This window comes from Mirounga leonina, unplaced genomic scaffold, assembly GCF_011800145.1.
Source record: "Mirounga leonina isolate KUSES-001 unplaced genomic scaffold, KU_Mleo_1.0 Mir_93, whole genome shotgun sequence".
Classification (NCBI taxonomy): domain Eukaryota; kingdom Metazoa; phylum Chordata; class Mammalia; order Carnivora; family Phocidae; genus Mirounga; species Mirounga leonina.
In genome coordinates, this window is record NW_023270854.1 from 147684 (window position 1) to 165796 (window position 18113).

Genomic DNA, 18113 nt, shown 5'->3' on the forward strand with positions numbered 1-18113 from the left:
GCGGGGCTCTATCTCACGACCCTGAGATCATGATCTGAGCTGAAATCAAGAGTTGGACAGGCAACCGACTGAGCCCCCAGGTGCCCCGTGTCGAGTCTTTTTGTGCAGCCATTGGCAACCCTATGGGAAAGCAAGTTACAGACACCAACTAATTTCCCCTTACACAGGTCACTCCAAGTAAGCAGCTTGCTAATTAACTGTTTAGGAAGTGACAAAGACCCATTCTCTATTTCTAGTGCATGGAAAATAAAATGTGTGATTATATTGAGACCATTTCTTATGAAACACAGAAGGAATCACTGTCCCATCCCCCGCCATTTTGTAAATGGAAAAACCAGCATATGGGACAAGAACTTGGCATCCATTCTCACATACAATAAGGTTAAATAATTTTTTCAGAACTCTTAGATAGGGGATATTGTTTAAATTATACTAATTCCCTCAGACATTATAGTAAGTATTTTGATCCAGGAAAGAAGATTATGTTTCATTTGGACAACAGTGTGCAGTTCTAAACATATATTTAAGGATTTATTTCTAAGTAGGACTCAAATAGATTAGAACTTATAAACATGGTAATGTCCCAAGATCATTTTATTACTTTTATTACTGAATAGGTCTCATACTGAATTTACCAAGGTTTTCATTTTAGTTTTTAAAATACTGAATTGATACATTTAATATTTCAGAAGCAATAAATCTATTCTTAGTATCTCAAACTTTATCTCTAGTCATCAAATCAGTTAACACAGAATGTTATGCAGACACCAAAAATGGACAATGTCAACAGCTAGAATATGGCTAGAAAACTGCAGTAACAGATGTTGATATGTGTCTTCTGCTTACGTCTAAGTCAGTACCTTACTGGACGAAAATGGTCACTACCATCATGTGCTAATAAAAACAAAGTCAACAGTGAAATAGAATGTGACCAGGAAATGGGCACCTCGAGCCACTGTAGGAGCAACGTCCAGTTCATACGAAGTTCTTGATTTTCTTTTTTTCTTAAAATTTTATTTGACAGAGAGAGAGAGCACACAAGCAGGGGGAGAGGCAGAGGGAGCAGACTCCCCGCTCAGCAGAGAGCCCCATTCAAGGCTCTATCCCAGGATCCTGAGATCATGGCCTGATCAGAAGGCAGACACTTACCCGACTGAGCCACCCAGGCACCCAAAGTTCTAGATTTTCTAAGTCACTACAAGAGCACCTTGGAACTGAATGTAGCTGAAAGGCCTTTGTGGATGTAACGTGGAGTCCTGTGACCAGAATGGGGCAGCAAGTCCCCAGCAGGGGCTGATCGTGGGGCCTCTCCATCGCGGGGCTCCTCCTGCAGGTCAGAAACTCCTGCATCCATTACCGTGCCTCCATTTGTGTAAGTTACCTTACTGATACACATTTTCACTCGATTTAGTTATTTGAAAGCACATATAAAATCTAGACAAAGTTTTTTATTAATTTGAGAGCGCACGCAGAGCGTGCGAGAACACGAGTGGGGGGAGGGGCAGGAGCAGAGGGAGAAGCAGGCTCCCCACTGAGCAGGGAGCCTGACGTGGGGCTGGATCCCAAAACCCTGGGATCATGACCTGAGCCGAAGGCAGATGCCCAACAAACTGAGCCGACCAGGCGTCCCTAGACAAAGTTAATTTTTAAAAATAACCAAAAATTACCTTCCCTGCAAAGTGCATAATTCCCTTTAAATGATCTCTTCTGAATTTCCCATTGTTTTCAGAAGTCCTCTTCCACAAAACAACCAACTGTAGATGTCTCCTGTCCGTTTTAGGACCAAAGACATTTTCCTTGTAATAAGACCTTAAACTAAATCTGCATGGAAGCCCTCTCCCGCATTCATGGGACAGTCTTGGTGATCACATTAACACGTGTGTGTGGTGCTGGGCATGTGGGCTTTTCTGCTTATTTTCTGCTGTTTTTCTCTGTACATTATTTCATAGACAGTGTAGGATTTTCCATGTCTTCAATCTTCCAATTTTGAAAGCTGCTTCGTAGGGGGTTGGGGAAGCAAAATGAGGCAACTTATCTGTAAACTCTGGCAAAACTGTTTATGGATTTTATAGCTCAACTATCAATATCATCTTTAGAGATAGATCTACGTATCTATACAGAAAAGTGATCTTAAGAAAAACTGAACCATTAAAACCTTATTATTCATTGCTATTAGTTATTCAATGTTCTCTAGCTTACTTGTAGATAAATGGTAAATTATTTAACGTTAAACTTTCCAGATCATGGATTGTAAACTGTAAGAAAACAATTTCTGAAAAAATATATTCATTCATGACAATTCTGAATTTATATTTGAATGGAAGACCACACAATCTTCGTTTGTTTGTAGTTTGTTTCCCTTCTGAAAAGGACTTCAAGTATTTTTATTTAAAAATAAACATAAAACTCATGATTTTGTGTGGGACAAAGAAAAGTGGTCAGGGGAGCACCTTCTTTAAAGGCTATGAAAAGCTCCCCGAGCTACCACTTAGCACCTTCTAGATGCTTACCCTCAAAACGTGTCCAGAGATCAGTGTTTGTTCTGAGTATGACAATATGGTGGACAGACACAACAGATTTTTAGTGATTTTTGTCAATTTTATAAGATCTTTCTACTTCCTCAGGACGCACCAAGAGCCAGGTCTGTGTCTGGAGACAGTAGGTGTAGTGGTAAAGGGAGTACTGCACCATCATAAGGGACAGGTCACCGTGGGGAGTAAACTGGCCTTGAGTAGGGTGACCAACTTGTCCCCACTCGCCTGGATGGGAAGTCCAGAGCAAACTGGACAGCTGGTCACTCCGCCTCTGACCCCATTTCTCCATCTGTGAAATGCAGAGTAAGAGGCAACATCTTACCCATCAAGAGCGTAAAGCTCTCCTCCCAAGTATTAAGGCTGCCCTTCCACCTTCCTGGCTCCCCACAGTGAGCACACGTGGCCCCTGGATGCATCCGTTCCCGTGTAAGTTGCAGAGGTGCTGTGAGGACCAGCTGTTAGGGTGCAGACTGCCCTGGAGAGAGCACAACACTGTGACATTATCATTGGTACTATTACTGAAGTGCTCAGCCCATTTCCTAGCAACAGTGAACAGCTGACAAATGTCTTGAAACACTGCCTAAAACTAAAGTAAAAACGAGGTTGGGGCTTGAGGCCGAGTTCTTCTTCTTTTTCTTAGTTCTGTGTTGCTTTGTTTAGTGAACTCTTAAGAAATCCAGACCCACACAATAATCACCAGATCGAAGGGGCTGTCAGATGAGGGCGTAAGAGCAGGCGGGTGGCCGCATGCGCCTGGAACTCGCCGGCTGCATCCGAGAGAGCGCACCTACTGGCAGCCTTGAAAGAGAAGGTCGGCGAGCTATCAACTCAGCACAGCACTTCCAGAGCTCTTACCTCAGAACCTTATAAGGAACAAGAACCACGTGGACTTTTGCAAGGGAGATTAAACTAACCTGAATTTGAGGAAAGGATAACGTGCACCCAACACGGAGGAGGCCAGGTAGCAAACGGCTTTTTATGAGCAACAGCCCTTTCCTGGTAGCTGTGTGGACCATTCCAGAAGAGCTCTGGAAAACCATCTATGCCCAGAAATACGAGTCCAGTGTGGGACTACAGCAGCTGTGCAGGGTCTCTGTTTTTGCGGTTATCTGGTGGTGTGTGGACAAGGGTCTTCTGGCTCCCCACTGGCTTTTTGGGACGAGCCTGGCTTCTTCACAGAGTATTTGTTTGGTCTCCGTGATGGAGGGGACAGGTGGGCCAGCCCACACTATGCCAGTGTCCATGGTATGGGGCCAGCTCATCTTCAACTATGGCACCAACGCTGCTACTGTATCCAGCACGGTCCTTGAACACAGCCACCTCCGCTTGTCGGCCTGGCCTGTCTGACCCAGCCCTGCAAGCTTCCATCGCAGTGCTGCTTGCCATCCACATGTTTGCCCCTGTTACAGCAGAAGCTGAAGGCACCTCCTCCCCACAACTCTGTGGCCCCCGCTCCGCCTTTTGCCCTGGCAGCCTTGGGAGACGCCGTGGCAGCCATCCTCCGGCCTTCTGCTGGGTTCCAGTTCACGCCTCTGCCCTTCCTAGGTCATTCACCTGTAGCTTTTTAAAGAAAACGTTCACGAGCCTTCAAGTGAGGCTAAGACCCAAGACGACGTGTCCAGATCCCTCAGCTGCATGAGAAACTGCCATCCCATGATTAAGGCAAGTGGACAGACAGGCCTCCCAACCAGGGTCTGACTGGAAGACGGAGTCCCCCTCTGGAAGCAGCACGCAGATGTGGGGAAAGGCGGCAGGGAAACAGGGATCAAAGGAAATCGTTAACCAGCAACCAGCACAACACAGAGACTCGGCATCAAAGGCTGAGCAACAGCAACAACACAATTAGAAATCAGAATTCCTCTGTCACAGTGCTTCTCGTCAGGGCGCATTCTGCCCCCCAGGAACAGTGGACATTTCTGGCTGTCATAATGGGGGGCAGGGGGGGAGCAGCAGGACCACTGACTTGGAACAGGTGTAGGCCAGGGGTGCTGCTCTAATACTGCAATGGACAGGTTGCCCCCAAATGCCAACAGAAACCCTGATTCATAGGACTAAAGAACGGTGGGTTAACCGCCCCTCCAGCCCCCCCGCAACACGGCAAACTGCCCACTGGCACCTCCAAACCTGGCCTCCACCACAATGACACTCCTGGCGCAGCCTCGATACAGGCAGGGGCGTGGCTACCCAACATCCGCTTTGACCGTCTGGAGCCCAGCATTACAGACACATCAAGAATCTCTAGCCACGTCTCTTGTGGGGACAGTGGTAACTCATTAGCCCTTTCGGGTTATGCTAACTAACTCTCACAGTGACAAGTAGTGTTTTTTAGCAAACAAGCGTGGTATCTATTTCCACATTTAGATTACTCTTGAGTCAGTGACGTACCTGTTAAAAGAATTAAACGGTTCTGTTTGCAGTGGTATAACAAATTTTAATTCAAAATAGACACTCTGAAACAATAGGTTAAAAAAAAATAAACTTCAACAAGCTCTTCTTGGATTTAAACAGAGCACACCAACAATCACAGACCAGTTTCACAACTGCCTCAAAAATGCACATTATAGCAATTACATGCAAGTAGTATTCTATGTTTTAAAATCCATATGGTAACATCATCTTATTTCCCAGAGACTGTCACATCCTCTGAGTGTGCTGGACAGCTGCCTCTGCCATATGTCACCAGGAATAGGACTTAAGGTCTAAAGTGACTGGTCTCCATTGCTGGTTCTGGTGCTTTGAGTTATTCTGTGTGTGGGCGGGGGGAACCCCAGAGGTTTAACTGTACAAAGGACAGGAATACAGTGAAGTTCTTTAGCAATACAGCATCCCATTAACCCAGACAACTGGGCCCATTTCTCCAGAACAAACATGTTTCCCTCTAGGAAAACTGTCAAAGGTTTAATACACCAACGTGGAGACGGCTCTTGCTCTACTCATTTCACTTTGTCCCCTGAAAACCTATGTCTACATTTCAGTTAGTATCCACACTCAGGGGTAAAAATTGTATTCCTGAGTAACATGGTCCTTCCCTTTCACTGGTTTATCAACAGCTAGGTTAGGAGTTTGTGTGTGTGTTCAGCATTTATTCTAAAGGCACTAAAAATTTATTGTCTTACTTTTGAATGGAGAAATGACTTACAACCGTATCAAAAAGGGGAGAAGTCTACACTGAGAAGTATTTCTGCACCTACCAAATTGCTGTATTTGTAAAATAACTCTTATGAGCTAAATAGCGGGCTTCAGATTCAGTGTAATTTTAACAAAGGAAAACATTTGGTTTTCTAGAATTTATAATAAGACAACAGCTGCTAGGACAAACTTGGAAGAAATGTAGATCAAAATCATAATCTAGTAAGCAAGTACCTTGCGAAGAAGAAACCAGCCTAAGTTAATGCAGTGCGTCCTCAGGGAACCACACACATCAGCGGGGTGTGTACTCACTTCTCTCAGCACTGACGCTTACCATTTGCTGCTACACGTGAAGCTAACTGAGGAAGCTCAATGCAGTTAATCAAGTATTCTGAAACAAGCTGAAATTTCCTTAAACGAAAACACAAACATATAGATTTCAGTTTTCATCCTACCGTACTGACACTACTGGGAAACAAGACGTGCATGAAAGATCCAAGGATTTAATTTACATGACAGGGAAGAACTAAAATACTTGTCACAAAATCAAACTGCAGGAAACAATAAACTTGAAAGAACTATTTGCTTCTTTTATATAGAAGTCTTTCTGAGCACCTGAAATAAATCTAAAGAGCAGCATAAAGACCACTGAAATTGATTAGTTCAACATACAGTGAAGAAAATAACATTTTTTTAAATCTCAATTGAAAAAAACCACTAATTATCTAGTACTTTAGATTTCCTAATTTGTTTTTTTACAAGTTTTGTGGCTCATACTCAAAGTTCAACCTGTGTTTAACATTTTTAAGTTCAGACATATCAAAGCCTAAAAGTACCGAAGGCTTATGATTTTTTATTGCTTTCATGCAAATATATCTTCTTTTTCCAAAAAATGAAGCCACGTCGATTTTCCATACCCACAAGAGGGATGAAAGAAGTTCTATTTCCTTTTTACTAGGATATGGTCTCTTGTGGAAATAATCTCTAAGAAATTGCTTTTTTTCTTCATAAGAACGGTCTTCATATTTTTTAGGGTTTAATGCTAAAATCTGAAGAGCGTCATCATTAACAAGCGACCCCTCTGTCCTGACTTCATTCCTTTGTCTTTTCAAAGGCACCACACTCGCCACCTTTTCGGGAGCCGGGGCTGCATCGCTGCTGATGACAGGAGGTCGCTCCTCCACGTCCCTCTGGTCTTCTGCCCCCAAGGGGCCATCGGGCAGCTTTCTCTTCACAGAAAAACTGGAGTCGTGGATCACCTCCCCGTTCACCAAGAGCACTTCGCTGTTCTCCATCAAGTTGGGCTGGGTCTGGAGGTCGGAGCTGCTGTCCTTTGGGGCACTTCTGCAACGCAGCAGGTGGATGGCAATGGCTGCCAGGGTCATGTTGCCAGTGTAGACCCCACAGCAGTGGATGCACTTGAACGCAGGAGATTTCAGAATTGTGTGGACAGTTGGTGTGATGTGGTGCCTCTCCTTCAAATGCAACTCATACGCCTCAGTCGTCACAAAGGTGCCAAAGCAAAAGGGGCAAGTCAGTGCTTGTTTGCTGGGGCTCCCGGAGGCACCCTCTATCTGCGGCCTCACCTTAATGTACACGGGCACGAGTGACTTGGAGTGTATCCCAGCCAGGATTGCCAAGTAGACCTCCCGCTCCCCAAGCTCTTCCTTTGGCAATATGGTAATGAAATCAAGATGGGGGAACATCAGGTTGCCGTTAGCATCGAGATCCAACTGAAAGCCTTTGTTACTGTAATCCACAGGTAGTTTCTTCTTCCCTCGGTGCACAGTCCTACTGTGCTCTGAAAGACCTCTGATGTCATGGAAAGTGCACGGACAGAACACGCAGCCCAGGCCGTGCATGAGCAAGTGATGGATAAGCTCCTCCTCGGACACCAAGCATCTACAGGAGAGACACCGAACTGTCTTCTCTCGCATCCACTTTAAGAATGGTGCACATGCGGCCAGCTTCTCAGGCTCCGGTTTCTCAGCTGACCCGGCTTCACTGTGCTTGTGAGCCACTTCCATGTGAACCTGGTAGACGTTGGAAGGGAAGAGCTCGTTGCAAACTGGACAGGTTTTCCACTGCTTCGCCTGTTTGAGCGCCTGGTTCGCTTCTGCCGCGGATGGAGAGGCCTGAACAAACATACTCTGAGTGGCGTTTACCACCACTGGAGGAGACGGCATGCTGGCCATGGAGCTGGCCACCTGGGCAGCTGTGCCCGACTGCAGCAGCTGGATGGGCATCTGGGGCGGGGGGACAGTAGCAACACCTCCTGGAGGCACAGGCAGAGTGACAGACACGGGGGCAAGTGTGTATGTGGGAATTCCATTCACCTGTTTCCCTGTAGGAATGAGCTGTCTGAGAATAGAGCCTGATGTGAGGAACGTGGTGTTTTGAGAAGCACCAGGTCTCACTGGCTGATTTGCAGGCAGAATGCTGGTACTCACAGACTGGTTAAGTTGTAGAACCCCAGGTCTCACTGGCTGGCCCACAGGGAGCACCCCTGACATGACAGGCTGACTAAGCTGAAGAACACCAGAATTGATACCCTGGTTCACAGGCAGAACGCCTGACGAGACTGTCTGGGTTGGGGAAAGGAGCCCAGGTGGGACCACCTGGCCGGCAGGCAGCACTCTCAGTGGGACCGTCTGGCCAGGAGGGAGAACCCGTGGCGGGACCGTCAGCCCAGCAGGGAGAACCCCTGACGGGGCCGTCTGGCCAATGGGGAGAACCCCTGACTGGACCACCTGGCCAGCAGGAAGAACCCCAGAAGTGGCTGTCTGTCCCGAAGGGATAACCCCAGCAGGGGTCATCTGGCCTGCAGGAAGGACCCCTGACGGGACTGTCCGACTCACGGAAATCACCCCTGGTGAGACAGCCTGGAGAACCCCGGGGGTGACAGATGGACTGACAGGAAGGACGCCAGGCCCAGCAGGTCTGCTGACAGAAAGAACTCCAGGCCCCACAGGCTGGCTGAGGGGTAAAGCCCCAGGGCGGATGGTCTGGTTTATGGGGAGGACGCCAGTTCCAACAGATTTATTTATAGGTCCAACTGGCTGACTCAAGGGCAACACAGGAGGGTTTGCTGACTGGGTAAGTGGGACTCCGTGAGAAAGAAAGACTGGCTGGGGAGCGGAGGGAGGCAGAGGACTGGAGACCAGAGTCACGTGGGACTGCGCCACGGCAGGCGGAGAACGGGTGAGGCTCCCAGAAGTGCCCGAGGCCACGGTCGCTGGTGGGACCAGGGCCTGGCTCTGGCTGTTCTGTGGCAAGGCAAGACGGAAACAAGGGGGTGTGGCCGTGAGGCCGGGGGCGCTACTGTTCGGGGGTACAGCCAAAGGTGCCACTGGCTTTGGGGCAATATGCATCTGCTTCAAAAGTCCAGGCTTCCTAATATGTTCTGAAATCACGGATCTAAGTTTATTCTCCAAATCCCTGTGTATGTCTGACGTCAAAATATGGTACATCAGAGCATCCTGGCTGCTGGCATTGGCGCTGCATTTTTTACAATAATACTTGTCAGACGGTGGCATCTTCTCAGTAGAAAGGCTATCCTCGGTTTTTGGTTGCTCACCCACTTCCTCAGTTCGCAGGCCAAAGTAGGAGTTAATTAAGTAGTGAAAATGGGCTACCAGCACATGCTTCTTCATGCTGTAGTACAAAGTGTTTGAAAAGTTACATTTTAAACATGTAAAACTTATTACATCACTCCTCGAAGATTTAGTTTCACCTAAAATATTCACTGTGTAGTTCTGGACTTTCCGAACAGGTGCATGGAACATTCTGAAGTGCCTTCCCACAATTTTGGGTTGAGAAGAAAACACACAGTTTGGGCAAGGGATCACCAGCTCCTGATCAATTTCATCTTCATGGTAACGATGTAAATGATTTTTGAATGAAGTCAGCACTTTTGTAGAGTATCTACAGAGGCTACAGCAGTACGGCTTTGTTCGGTATCTCTGTTAAAAGAAGGGAAAGTCAAGCGTACTTTAGTACAAAGTCAGAGGCTACACCCTGAATAGTCCATACGAACCTGACGCTTCTTCATTGAATGTGCTAGATAACGTACCACTACCACCCCTCACAGAACAGTGCTCTTCCTAACCAGGGAAAGCTTTTTCTTAAATACTGCCCCCACGCCAACTACCTGGAGCTTCCACTGTAACACAAGAGCACCCACAGACAATATGCAAATCTCTGTGCAAGGCTTTGTGCCAACACAACTACAGACACTAATTCAGTTTCATAGAATTTTCATGTCACAAAACAGTATTCACTGCTTTCTTCTCAAACACCTAAAAATGAAGCAGCTATTCCTAGCTGCAGACCGTACACACAGGACCTGGCCCACAGCGCCTCGCTCGTTGACCCCTTCCAAGCCATCTCCTAAGCCACAATCTCGTTACGCCAGCAGAAGAAATTCACTCAATTCTCTGCAAGAGAAAGCTCATTTCTCCCCTTCTCATCCCACTTCCCATAGTTCCAATGTTGTTTTTACTCCAAACTCTAAAACCTCTAGAATTTATCTGCAAATAACCTAACATGCAAATTGTTAAACCCGTCATTACTTTTATTTCCCTCATTCCTAGAGAAGGTAAGAGCCACATGGACGGTGCTTACCCCATGCAAGTGTCCAGTAAACTATGTGACAACCAGGAAGGAAAGAGGGCTGGACCTAAGGCACTACAACAATCCTGAGGGAGTTCCAGGCCAGAACACAGACCAACAATGCAGAATTCCTCTCTAGGCAAACATGAGGGGCACATGGACAGGCATCTGTATAAGAGCTGGCTGGCTGAGAAATGCGATGTTAAACATCCAAAAATTTGCTGGTTTGTGAAGGTCTGAGAGTCACGAAGTCTTTGGTCTCATAAGTCTCCAGACCCTAGAGCTGGTGAACCACAGAACGCTCGGCCCTGGCTTCATGGAGGAAGAAGAGAAGACCCGGGCCGACTAAACGCTTCACCCGAGGTCCCGCCATCGGTGGTGGGAGAGACCTCTCTGCGACACTGCTTCTTGCTATCACAGTGGGTCACCCCGTCCTTCCTAAGCCTGTGCTCTCAAGATCCCCCCCCACACACACACACATATTCAGGAGTTTTCTCACTCCTATTCACATAGGTCTCCCTCTTGCCACAAGTCAGAGAAATCACCCAAACATGTTCAACAACATAGAATTACCTTCTCAGCAATTAGCAAAATCCCAGCTTCTGGCATTTCTCATAGGATCTAGAATAAACCTACGGCAATGGCCGACCCTAGACCACAAACTAAAAAAACAACAACCCATATTTCACTGACTGTAAAAGACCTCCCCGCCCCATATTTTACTATCTCAGATATCTGAATATACCTTACAACTAATACTTCAATGGTACAACACAGCTTAAATGAAGTATTGCTTTAGTTTTATTAGAGGCTCATTAAAAAATGGTGTATCTAGGAAGATAGGCAATAATTTTGTAATAATGTACGGTAACAGATGGTGATTACACTTATCATGGTGAGTACTGAGAAATGTAGTTACTAAATCACAGTTGTGCATCTGAAACTATCACTGTATGTCAATTATACTTGAATTATACATTTTTTTAGATTTATTTATTTATTATTTAAGTAATCTCTACACCCAATGTGAGGCTCCAATTTACAACCCCAAAATGAAGAGTAGCATGCTCCACCAACTAAGCCAGCCAGGCATCCCAATGATAAGTTTTTCTAAATGGTGTGTTTTATACTCAAAGAAATACTATAGTAAAAAAACCAGTCAGTGAAAATTACACTCAATGAAAGAGCCAACAGAAATTACTAACAGCTGCATGTTACTGTTAGTGATGAATAGATCTTTGGGTTAGGGAAAGATTTCTTAAATACGAAAACATAAACAAGATCCATAAAAGAAAAAATTGATAAACTGAACCTCATCAAAGCAAGAAAGCTTCTGCTCTGTGAAAGACACTGTTTAAAAAATAAAAAGACAAGCCACCGGCTAGGAGACAATATTTGCAAATGTCATACCTAATAAAGGACTTGTATCCAGAATACATGTTGTAGGCATGTTCAAGTCTCAACACGAAAAAAATAACGCAATTTTTAGCAAATGGGCAAAAGATATGAACACTTTACCAAAGAGGGCCTCCAGATGCCAAATAAACATATGAAAAGATGCTCAACATCTTTAGTCACCAAGGAAATGCAAATTAAAGCCAGGGAAGGTGCCACTACATACCTATTAAAATGGAAAATAAGTGGATAAATCCATAAGCACCATAACCCAGCAGAATCAAGTCTAGCTTAGATGCAGGGTAACTAGACCTCCTACATTACTGGGCAAAATGGTAAAGCCACTTTGGAAAACAGTCTGGCAGTTTGTTATAAAGAGAAATATGTACTTATTTACCATATACAATCCAGCAGTTTCAAGCCTAGGCACTTACCCAAGAGAAATGAAAGCCTATATTCCTATAAAAGCCCCCTGTGAAAGTTCCAGGATGAGTGATCACTCGGGAGCAAGGCAAGTGTGAGACCTGGGCCCTACTGGCAACAGAGGAAGAAAAATGACCAAGGCCAGATGCAGAACAGTAGAGTGAGGAGGACTGGGTGCTGGCAGCAACCCTCACCCTGGACATGCACCAACCCCCTGCCAGTCAGTCTGAGGCTGCTTCCTCAGGTCCCACACTGAGTTTCATCACCTAGTAGAACCTCAGAAGGTCTCTGTCCCCAAAACCCAAACATCTAACAAATCTCTTTTCTCTGAGCCCCTGAGAACCTCACTGTAGCATCAGCCACACATTCCAGCCTGAGTGCACATCTCTGCCACCGTAGGAACCAAGAGGAGTCAGGCAGTCGTCTAGCAGACAGCACAGGCTCTACCACACTGGGCAGTGGTGGTTTTTCTGAATACAGTAACTAATCAACAAATTCAGTCTCTACTATTTCATACGTTTAACACTTTATGCCTAGGCCCTATTCACCCCAACAAAAACAAACATCTCGAGAAAAAAATACCTAACTTGTACCTATTGTATCAGGGACTCAAAAAGTGTTTCTTGATGAAAAGCTTATAATTATATATTATCCTGCATGTTACTTTGTAGGATCTTGTGAGAGTGCAGAAGAGAAGCACAGTGAGGGGTGAGATTCATGGAGCCAAGGTCTTCAAAGCAGGCGTATCCGGACAGCCACGTGCTGTTCCCGGCAGGGGCAAAACCAGATCAAAGTGGCTTCAAGGCACCTCGCGGCAGGAGGCCAACAGGCGGACACAACCCAAAAGCAGAGCGGTGGAACGACTGTTGGCAACAGAAATGTTTTTAAAGGGCGCCTGGGTGGCTCAGGCGTTAAGCGTCTGCCTTCGGCTCAGGGCATGATCCCGGGGTCCTGGGATTGAGTCCCACATCGGGCTCCCTGCTCGGCGGGAAGCCTGCTTCTCCCTCTCCCTCTCTCCCTGCTTGTGTTCCTGCTCTCACTGTCTCTCTCTCTGTCAAATAAATAAATAAAATCTTTAAAAAAAAATAAAAAAAGAAATGTTTTTAAAGAAAACTGTGACAGAACAATGACTGACTAGTAACAGGAAAATTATCTCTACAGCCAAAAGTCCCAAGACCAGCGTGACTTGGCCAAATGGAGGGGAGAGGTGGGAGTGGTGGGGTGGTGGAGACTGGGACAGTCAAATCAAATCTGAGACATGCTGAGCTTGATACTGATGAAGGTGCCAGTGTTACGGATGGCTGGGTGGCAGAAAGGTTTTCCAGGAGAAAACACTTTAATAAGGAGAATTTAGCTTCAATCTGCCTAGGTCTGAGGTCTCCAATTATTATAAATTGTGTTCCTCAAAGATTCACATTTTTTTTTTTAAGATTTTATTTATTTGAGAGAGAGAGAGAGAGAATGCACAGGAGCAGGGGGAGGGGCAGAGGGAGAAGCAGAATTCCCACTGAGCAGGAGCCTGACATGGGGCTTGATCCTAGGTCCTGGAGATCATGACCTGAGCCAAAAGCAGAGGCTTAACCAACTGAGCCACCCAAGCGCCCCATCAAAGATCCACATTTTTAATGAAGCTTCTGAAACCAGGATGAACCTTCATCATACATGATGATATGGCAATTCTTTTTACTCAGAATAGTTATAAATCCAAGGCCCTTCTTACATGAGTGGCATCTTATGATCAAGGACAAATAGTAGTTTCACTACATCACATTATCAACTTTATATACAGAAAACTCTCAAAGTAACAATGATTCTATACTATAAAGCATTTAATTTTGTTTTTCTTTTTCCCGCCTCCCCCTTCCTTATTGATCAGCGATCCCAATAACGTGTGATGTTCCTCAGAACTGAAGTGACACTTACCCCCAACTTCTGAGGAAATATAAAAATCAAATACAAAAATACATACCACTTTCTTTCCAGAAGGTTCCCAGAGAGAAATATCTCCCCATGATGTGTTAAAAAAGTACTTCTCTCCTGGATCAAAGCCTTTAAGGTCCTTTTAAAAAGGCAGAAAAAGAGAGGTCATTAAGCAATTTCAGAAGATAAAGAAATATTTAATAACCTGAAGGGATTATTTAGCACCTAAGAAATCTACATGGGAAAGTGAAATGAAAACACAGTCCATGAACAGACTATGGCAGAGCACCCGTGAAGCACGAGAAAGGAGGAAAAGGCTGAAATAATCCATTTAAAATTAAAGCTTTAAATTATAGTTAAAAATTATAGTTCTATAAGAAATAAACAGCTGACATTTCCCACCAATAATTTTTAAAAGATCAAAGCTGCATGAGTGAACGCCGTCTTCCATCAGTGGTGAGCACTTGGAGGATGTGTGAGGGAGAGTATGAAGTGGGAGCTCCCAGTGTGTGCCTGACCAAGGACACCCAGAGTCAGCCCTGTGGAGAGCGGTGTGGACAAGGGTGTGGCTAACACAACAGAAAGGGGTTGAGAAGAGGGTGGAGGGTGTTGGACACTGAGAACTGAGCAACCAGATGCAATGGGGTTCACACTTAATCCTGTGTTAAACAAACCAAGTGTAAAACATATTCGGGGGAAATTGGAGAGATCTGAATATGGACTGGGTGTTAGATAAGACAGACACACATTTAATGACAGAGAAAGACGAAAGTAACTGAAAAAGTAATAAAAAAGCATGATAAATATGAGCTCACTGTGGTGAAGACTACTCACACATAAACACACGAAAGAAGAAGCTGAACAACAAGATGTTAATAGTGGTAACCTCTGAATGGCAGGAACGTGGCATTTTAAATTTTATTTTCTAAAGAAATGACTACCTGTATTTTCTAACTTTCACAGTTTATATTGCCATTTTTATAATAATTAAAGATCTGTAATATAAAGAAGAATTAGTTAAGCCCGATAATGATGTAACAATTGCCTTCAAATATACCTATGCTAATACACTGCTTAACAACTCAACTCAGAACTAGAGAAAAGTACAAATTATTATAAGGGTTTATTTATTTATTTTTTGAAGATTTCATTTATTTATTTGACAGAGAGAGACACAGCGAGAGAAGGAACACAAGCAGGGGGAGTGGGAGAGGGAAAAGCAGGCTTCCTGCGGAACAGGGAGCCCGATGCAGGGCTCAATCCCAGCACCCTGAGCTGAAGGCAGATGCTTAATGACTGAGCCACCCAGGCGCCCCTATTATAAGGATTTAAATTGGAAATAATGTATTCTGAGGTTTATAATATATATAGAAGTAAAATATATGGTAACAACACAAAAGCTGGAATGGGAAACAAGCCTAGTATTAAGGTTCTTTTTTTTTTAATTTTTATTTATTTTTTAAGTAATCTCTACACCCCACATTGGGCCCAAACTCATAATCCCAAGTTCAAGAGTCGCACGCTCCACCAACTGAGCCAGCCAGGCAACCCTTGTAAGGTTCTTACATGTGAAGGAGTATATTAGAAAGGTAAACAAATACATATAGCTAATAAGCCAATAATGGAAATGAAATGGAATCATGAAAAATATTCAATCCAAAAGAATGCAGAGAAAGAATAAAAAAAAAAAAACGGAAAAGTCAAGTAAAAACAAACAGCAAGACAGGAGATTCAAACTCAACCACATCAATAACCATTAATTAATATTAAATAACAGGGGCTGGAAACCTTTCTTTTTTTTATTAAGATTTTTATTTATTTATTTGACAGAAAGAGACACAGAGGGAACACAGGCAAGGGGGGAGAGGGAGAAGCAGGCTTCCCGGCAAGCAGGGAGCCTGATGCGGGGCTCGATCCCAGGACCCTGAGATCATGACCTGAGCTGAAGGCAAATGCTTAACGACTGAGCCACCCAGGCGCCCCTGGAAACCTTTCCTGAACTAAAGGCCAGATAATAAATATTTAGGGCTCTGCCAGCCATTCAGGCTCTCACACAACTCAGTGCCGCCATCAGGCACAAAAGCATCCATAAACACTAACAAGCATGGCTACATTCCAAGGAAGTTTATCGACAAAACAGACAGCAAGCCAGGTTTGTCCCACAAACCACAGTTTGCCTACTCCTGGTCTAAATACTTAAATTAAAAGGCACAGGCTATCAGACTGGGCAAACAAAAACAAGATCCAATTACATGCTATCTACAAAAATCTCACTTTAAATATAAAGATACAGACAGGTGAAAGGTAAAAAGAGCTGTGTCATGCTATTAATCAAAAGAAAGCTGGAGGAATTACATTACCACCACACAAAGTAGATTTCAGGGGGAAAAAAGAATATTAACATGGATAGGAAGTCACTTCATAATGGTAACAGGGTCAATTCATTAGCAGAACAAAGCAATCCAAACGTGTATGCACTTTAGAAAGAGAAAGTACATGAAGCAGAAACTGACTGAACTGAAAAGAGAAATAAATCCAAATTTATAGTTGGGGACGTCAACACACCCTCTTCTCTCAGTGAGTGGTAAAACACTCACACAAAATTCAGGAAGGATAGAAAGGACCGAACACAATCAACCAACCTGACCTAACACTGACAGACCTCTCTACCCAATAACAGCAAATAAACATGAAACATTTACCAAGACAGAGCATATGCGGAACCATAAAATAAGTCTCAATAAATTTAAAAGGACTAAAATAATTATGAAGTATGGTCTCCAACTAAAGCAAAATTAAACAGAAATCTGTAACACAAGATATACAGAAAAATCCCCTAATCCTAGAAATTAAACAACATACGTCTAATCCATGGATCAAAGAAGAAATCAGGAGTGAAATTAGACATTATTTCAAAACTGAGTGAAAGTGGAAACAGTAAAATCAAGTTTGTGGGATGCTTCTAAAGCAATGCATAAAGGGAAATTTACAGCACTAAGTACTGAGAAAACAAAGACCTAAAAAGTAAGATCACTACAGCTCCTACAGGTAAGGAAATAATATGACCTTTATGCCAATAAATATTACAACTCAAGTTGAAATGAATAAATTCCTCAGAAGAAGACAAACTACCAAAGCTCACTCAAAAAAAATTAGATAACATGATAGCCTGATATCTAGTCAAGAAACTGAATTCATTGTTAGTCTTCCCACAAAATGGGACACCTGGGTGGCTCAGTTAAGTGTCCGACTCTTTATTTTGGCTTAGGTCATGATCTCAGGGTCATGAGATCCAGCCCCACATGGGGCTCCATGCTCAACGGGAAGTCTGCTTGAGATTCTCTCTCTCCCTCTCTCTCTGCCTCCCCCCCCACTCCCCCTACCCCGGTCATGCTCATGCTCTCTCTATATAAAAAATAAAATAAAATAAAAACCAAACCTTTCCACAAAGAAAACTCCCAACTCTAGATGGCTTTGTTAGGAATTCTACTAAACATTTACAGAAGAAACATTATCAATTCACAAACTTCCAGAAAATAAAGAGGAAGAAACAATTCCCAGTTCATTCCATGAGGCCAGAATTACCCTGACACCAAAACTAGACAAAGATATTACAAAAAATTGAAACTACAGACCATATCACTCATGAATACAGATGCAAAAATCCTTAACAAACATTCTGCAAATCAATCCAACATATAAAAGAACCAAGTAGAATTTCTCCCAGAGATAGTTTGGTTTAAGAGTTTATTTATTTATTTATTTTTTTAAAGCTTTTATTTATTTGAGAGAGAGAGAATGAGAGACAGAGAGCACGAGAGGGAAGAGGGCAGAGGGAGAAGCAGACCCCCTGCTGAGCAGGGAGCCCGATGTGGGACTCGATCCCGGGACTCCAGGATCATGACCTGAGCCGAAGGCAGTCGCTTAACCAACTGAGCCACCCAGGCACCCAAGAGTTTATTTTTTCAAAAAGAAAATCAAACCACGTTGTTCACCATATTAGACTTAAAAAAGACAATTATCTTGATACAGAAAAATCACTTTAACAAAATTCAACATCTAGTCATAATTTTTGCTCTCACCAAGATAGGAATAAGGAAC

At 44.0% G+C, this 18113-nt stretch overlaps 1 protein-coding gene across 4 annotated transcripts in view; it reads right to left on the minus strand.

The window, feature by feature from the left end:
• Positions 1 to 4944: 4944 nt before the first annotated feature.
• ADNP2 (ADNP homeobox 2) overlaps positions 4945 to 18113 on the minus strand; it is a 31744-nt gene continuing 18575 nt past the window's right edge. For all 4 annotated transcript variants that reach the window (XM_034996237.1, XM_034996236.1, XM_034996234.1 and 1 more), the window contains 2 exons: positions 14062 to 14151; positions 4945 to 9625 (listed from right to left, as the gene is read on the minus strand). In XM_034996237.1, coding sequence (XP_034852128.1) covers positions 6419 to 9625; positions 14062 to 14151 — 3297 coding nt within the window. In that variant the 3' untranslated portion in view covers positions 4945 to 6418. The remainder of the gene's footprint in view (positions 9626 to 14061; positions 14152 to 18113) is intronic.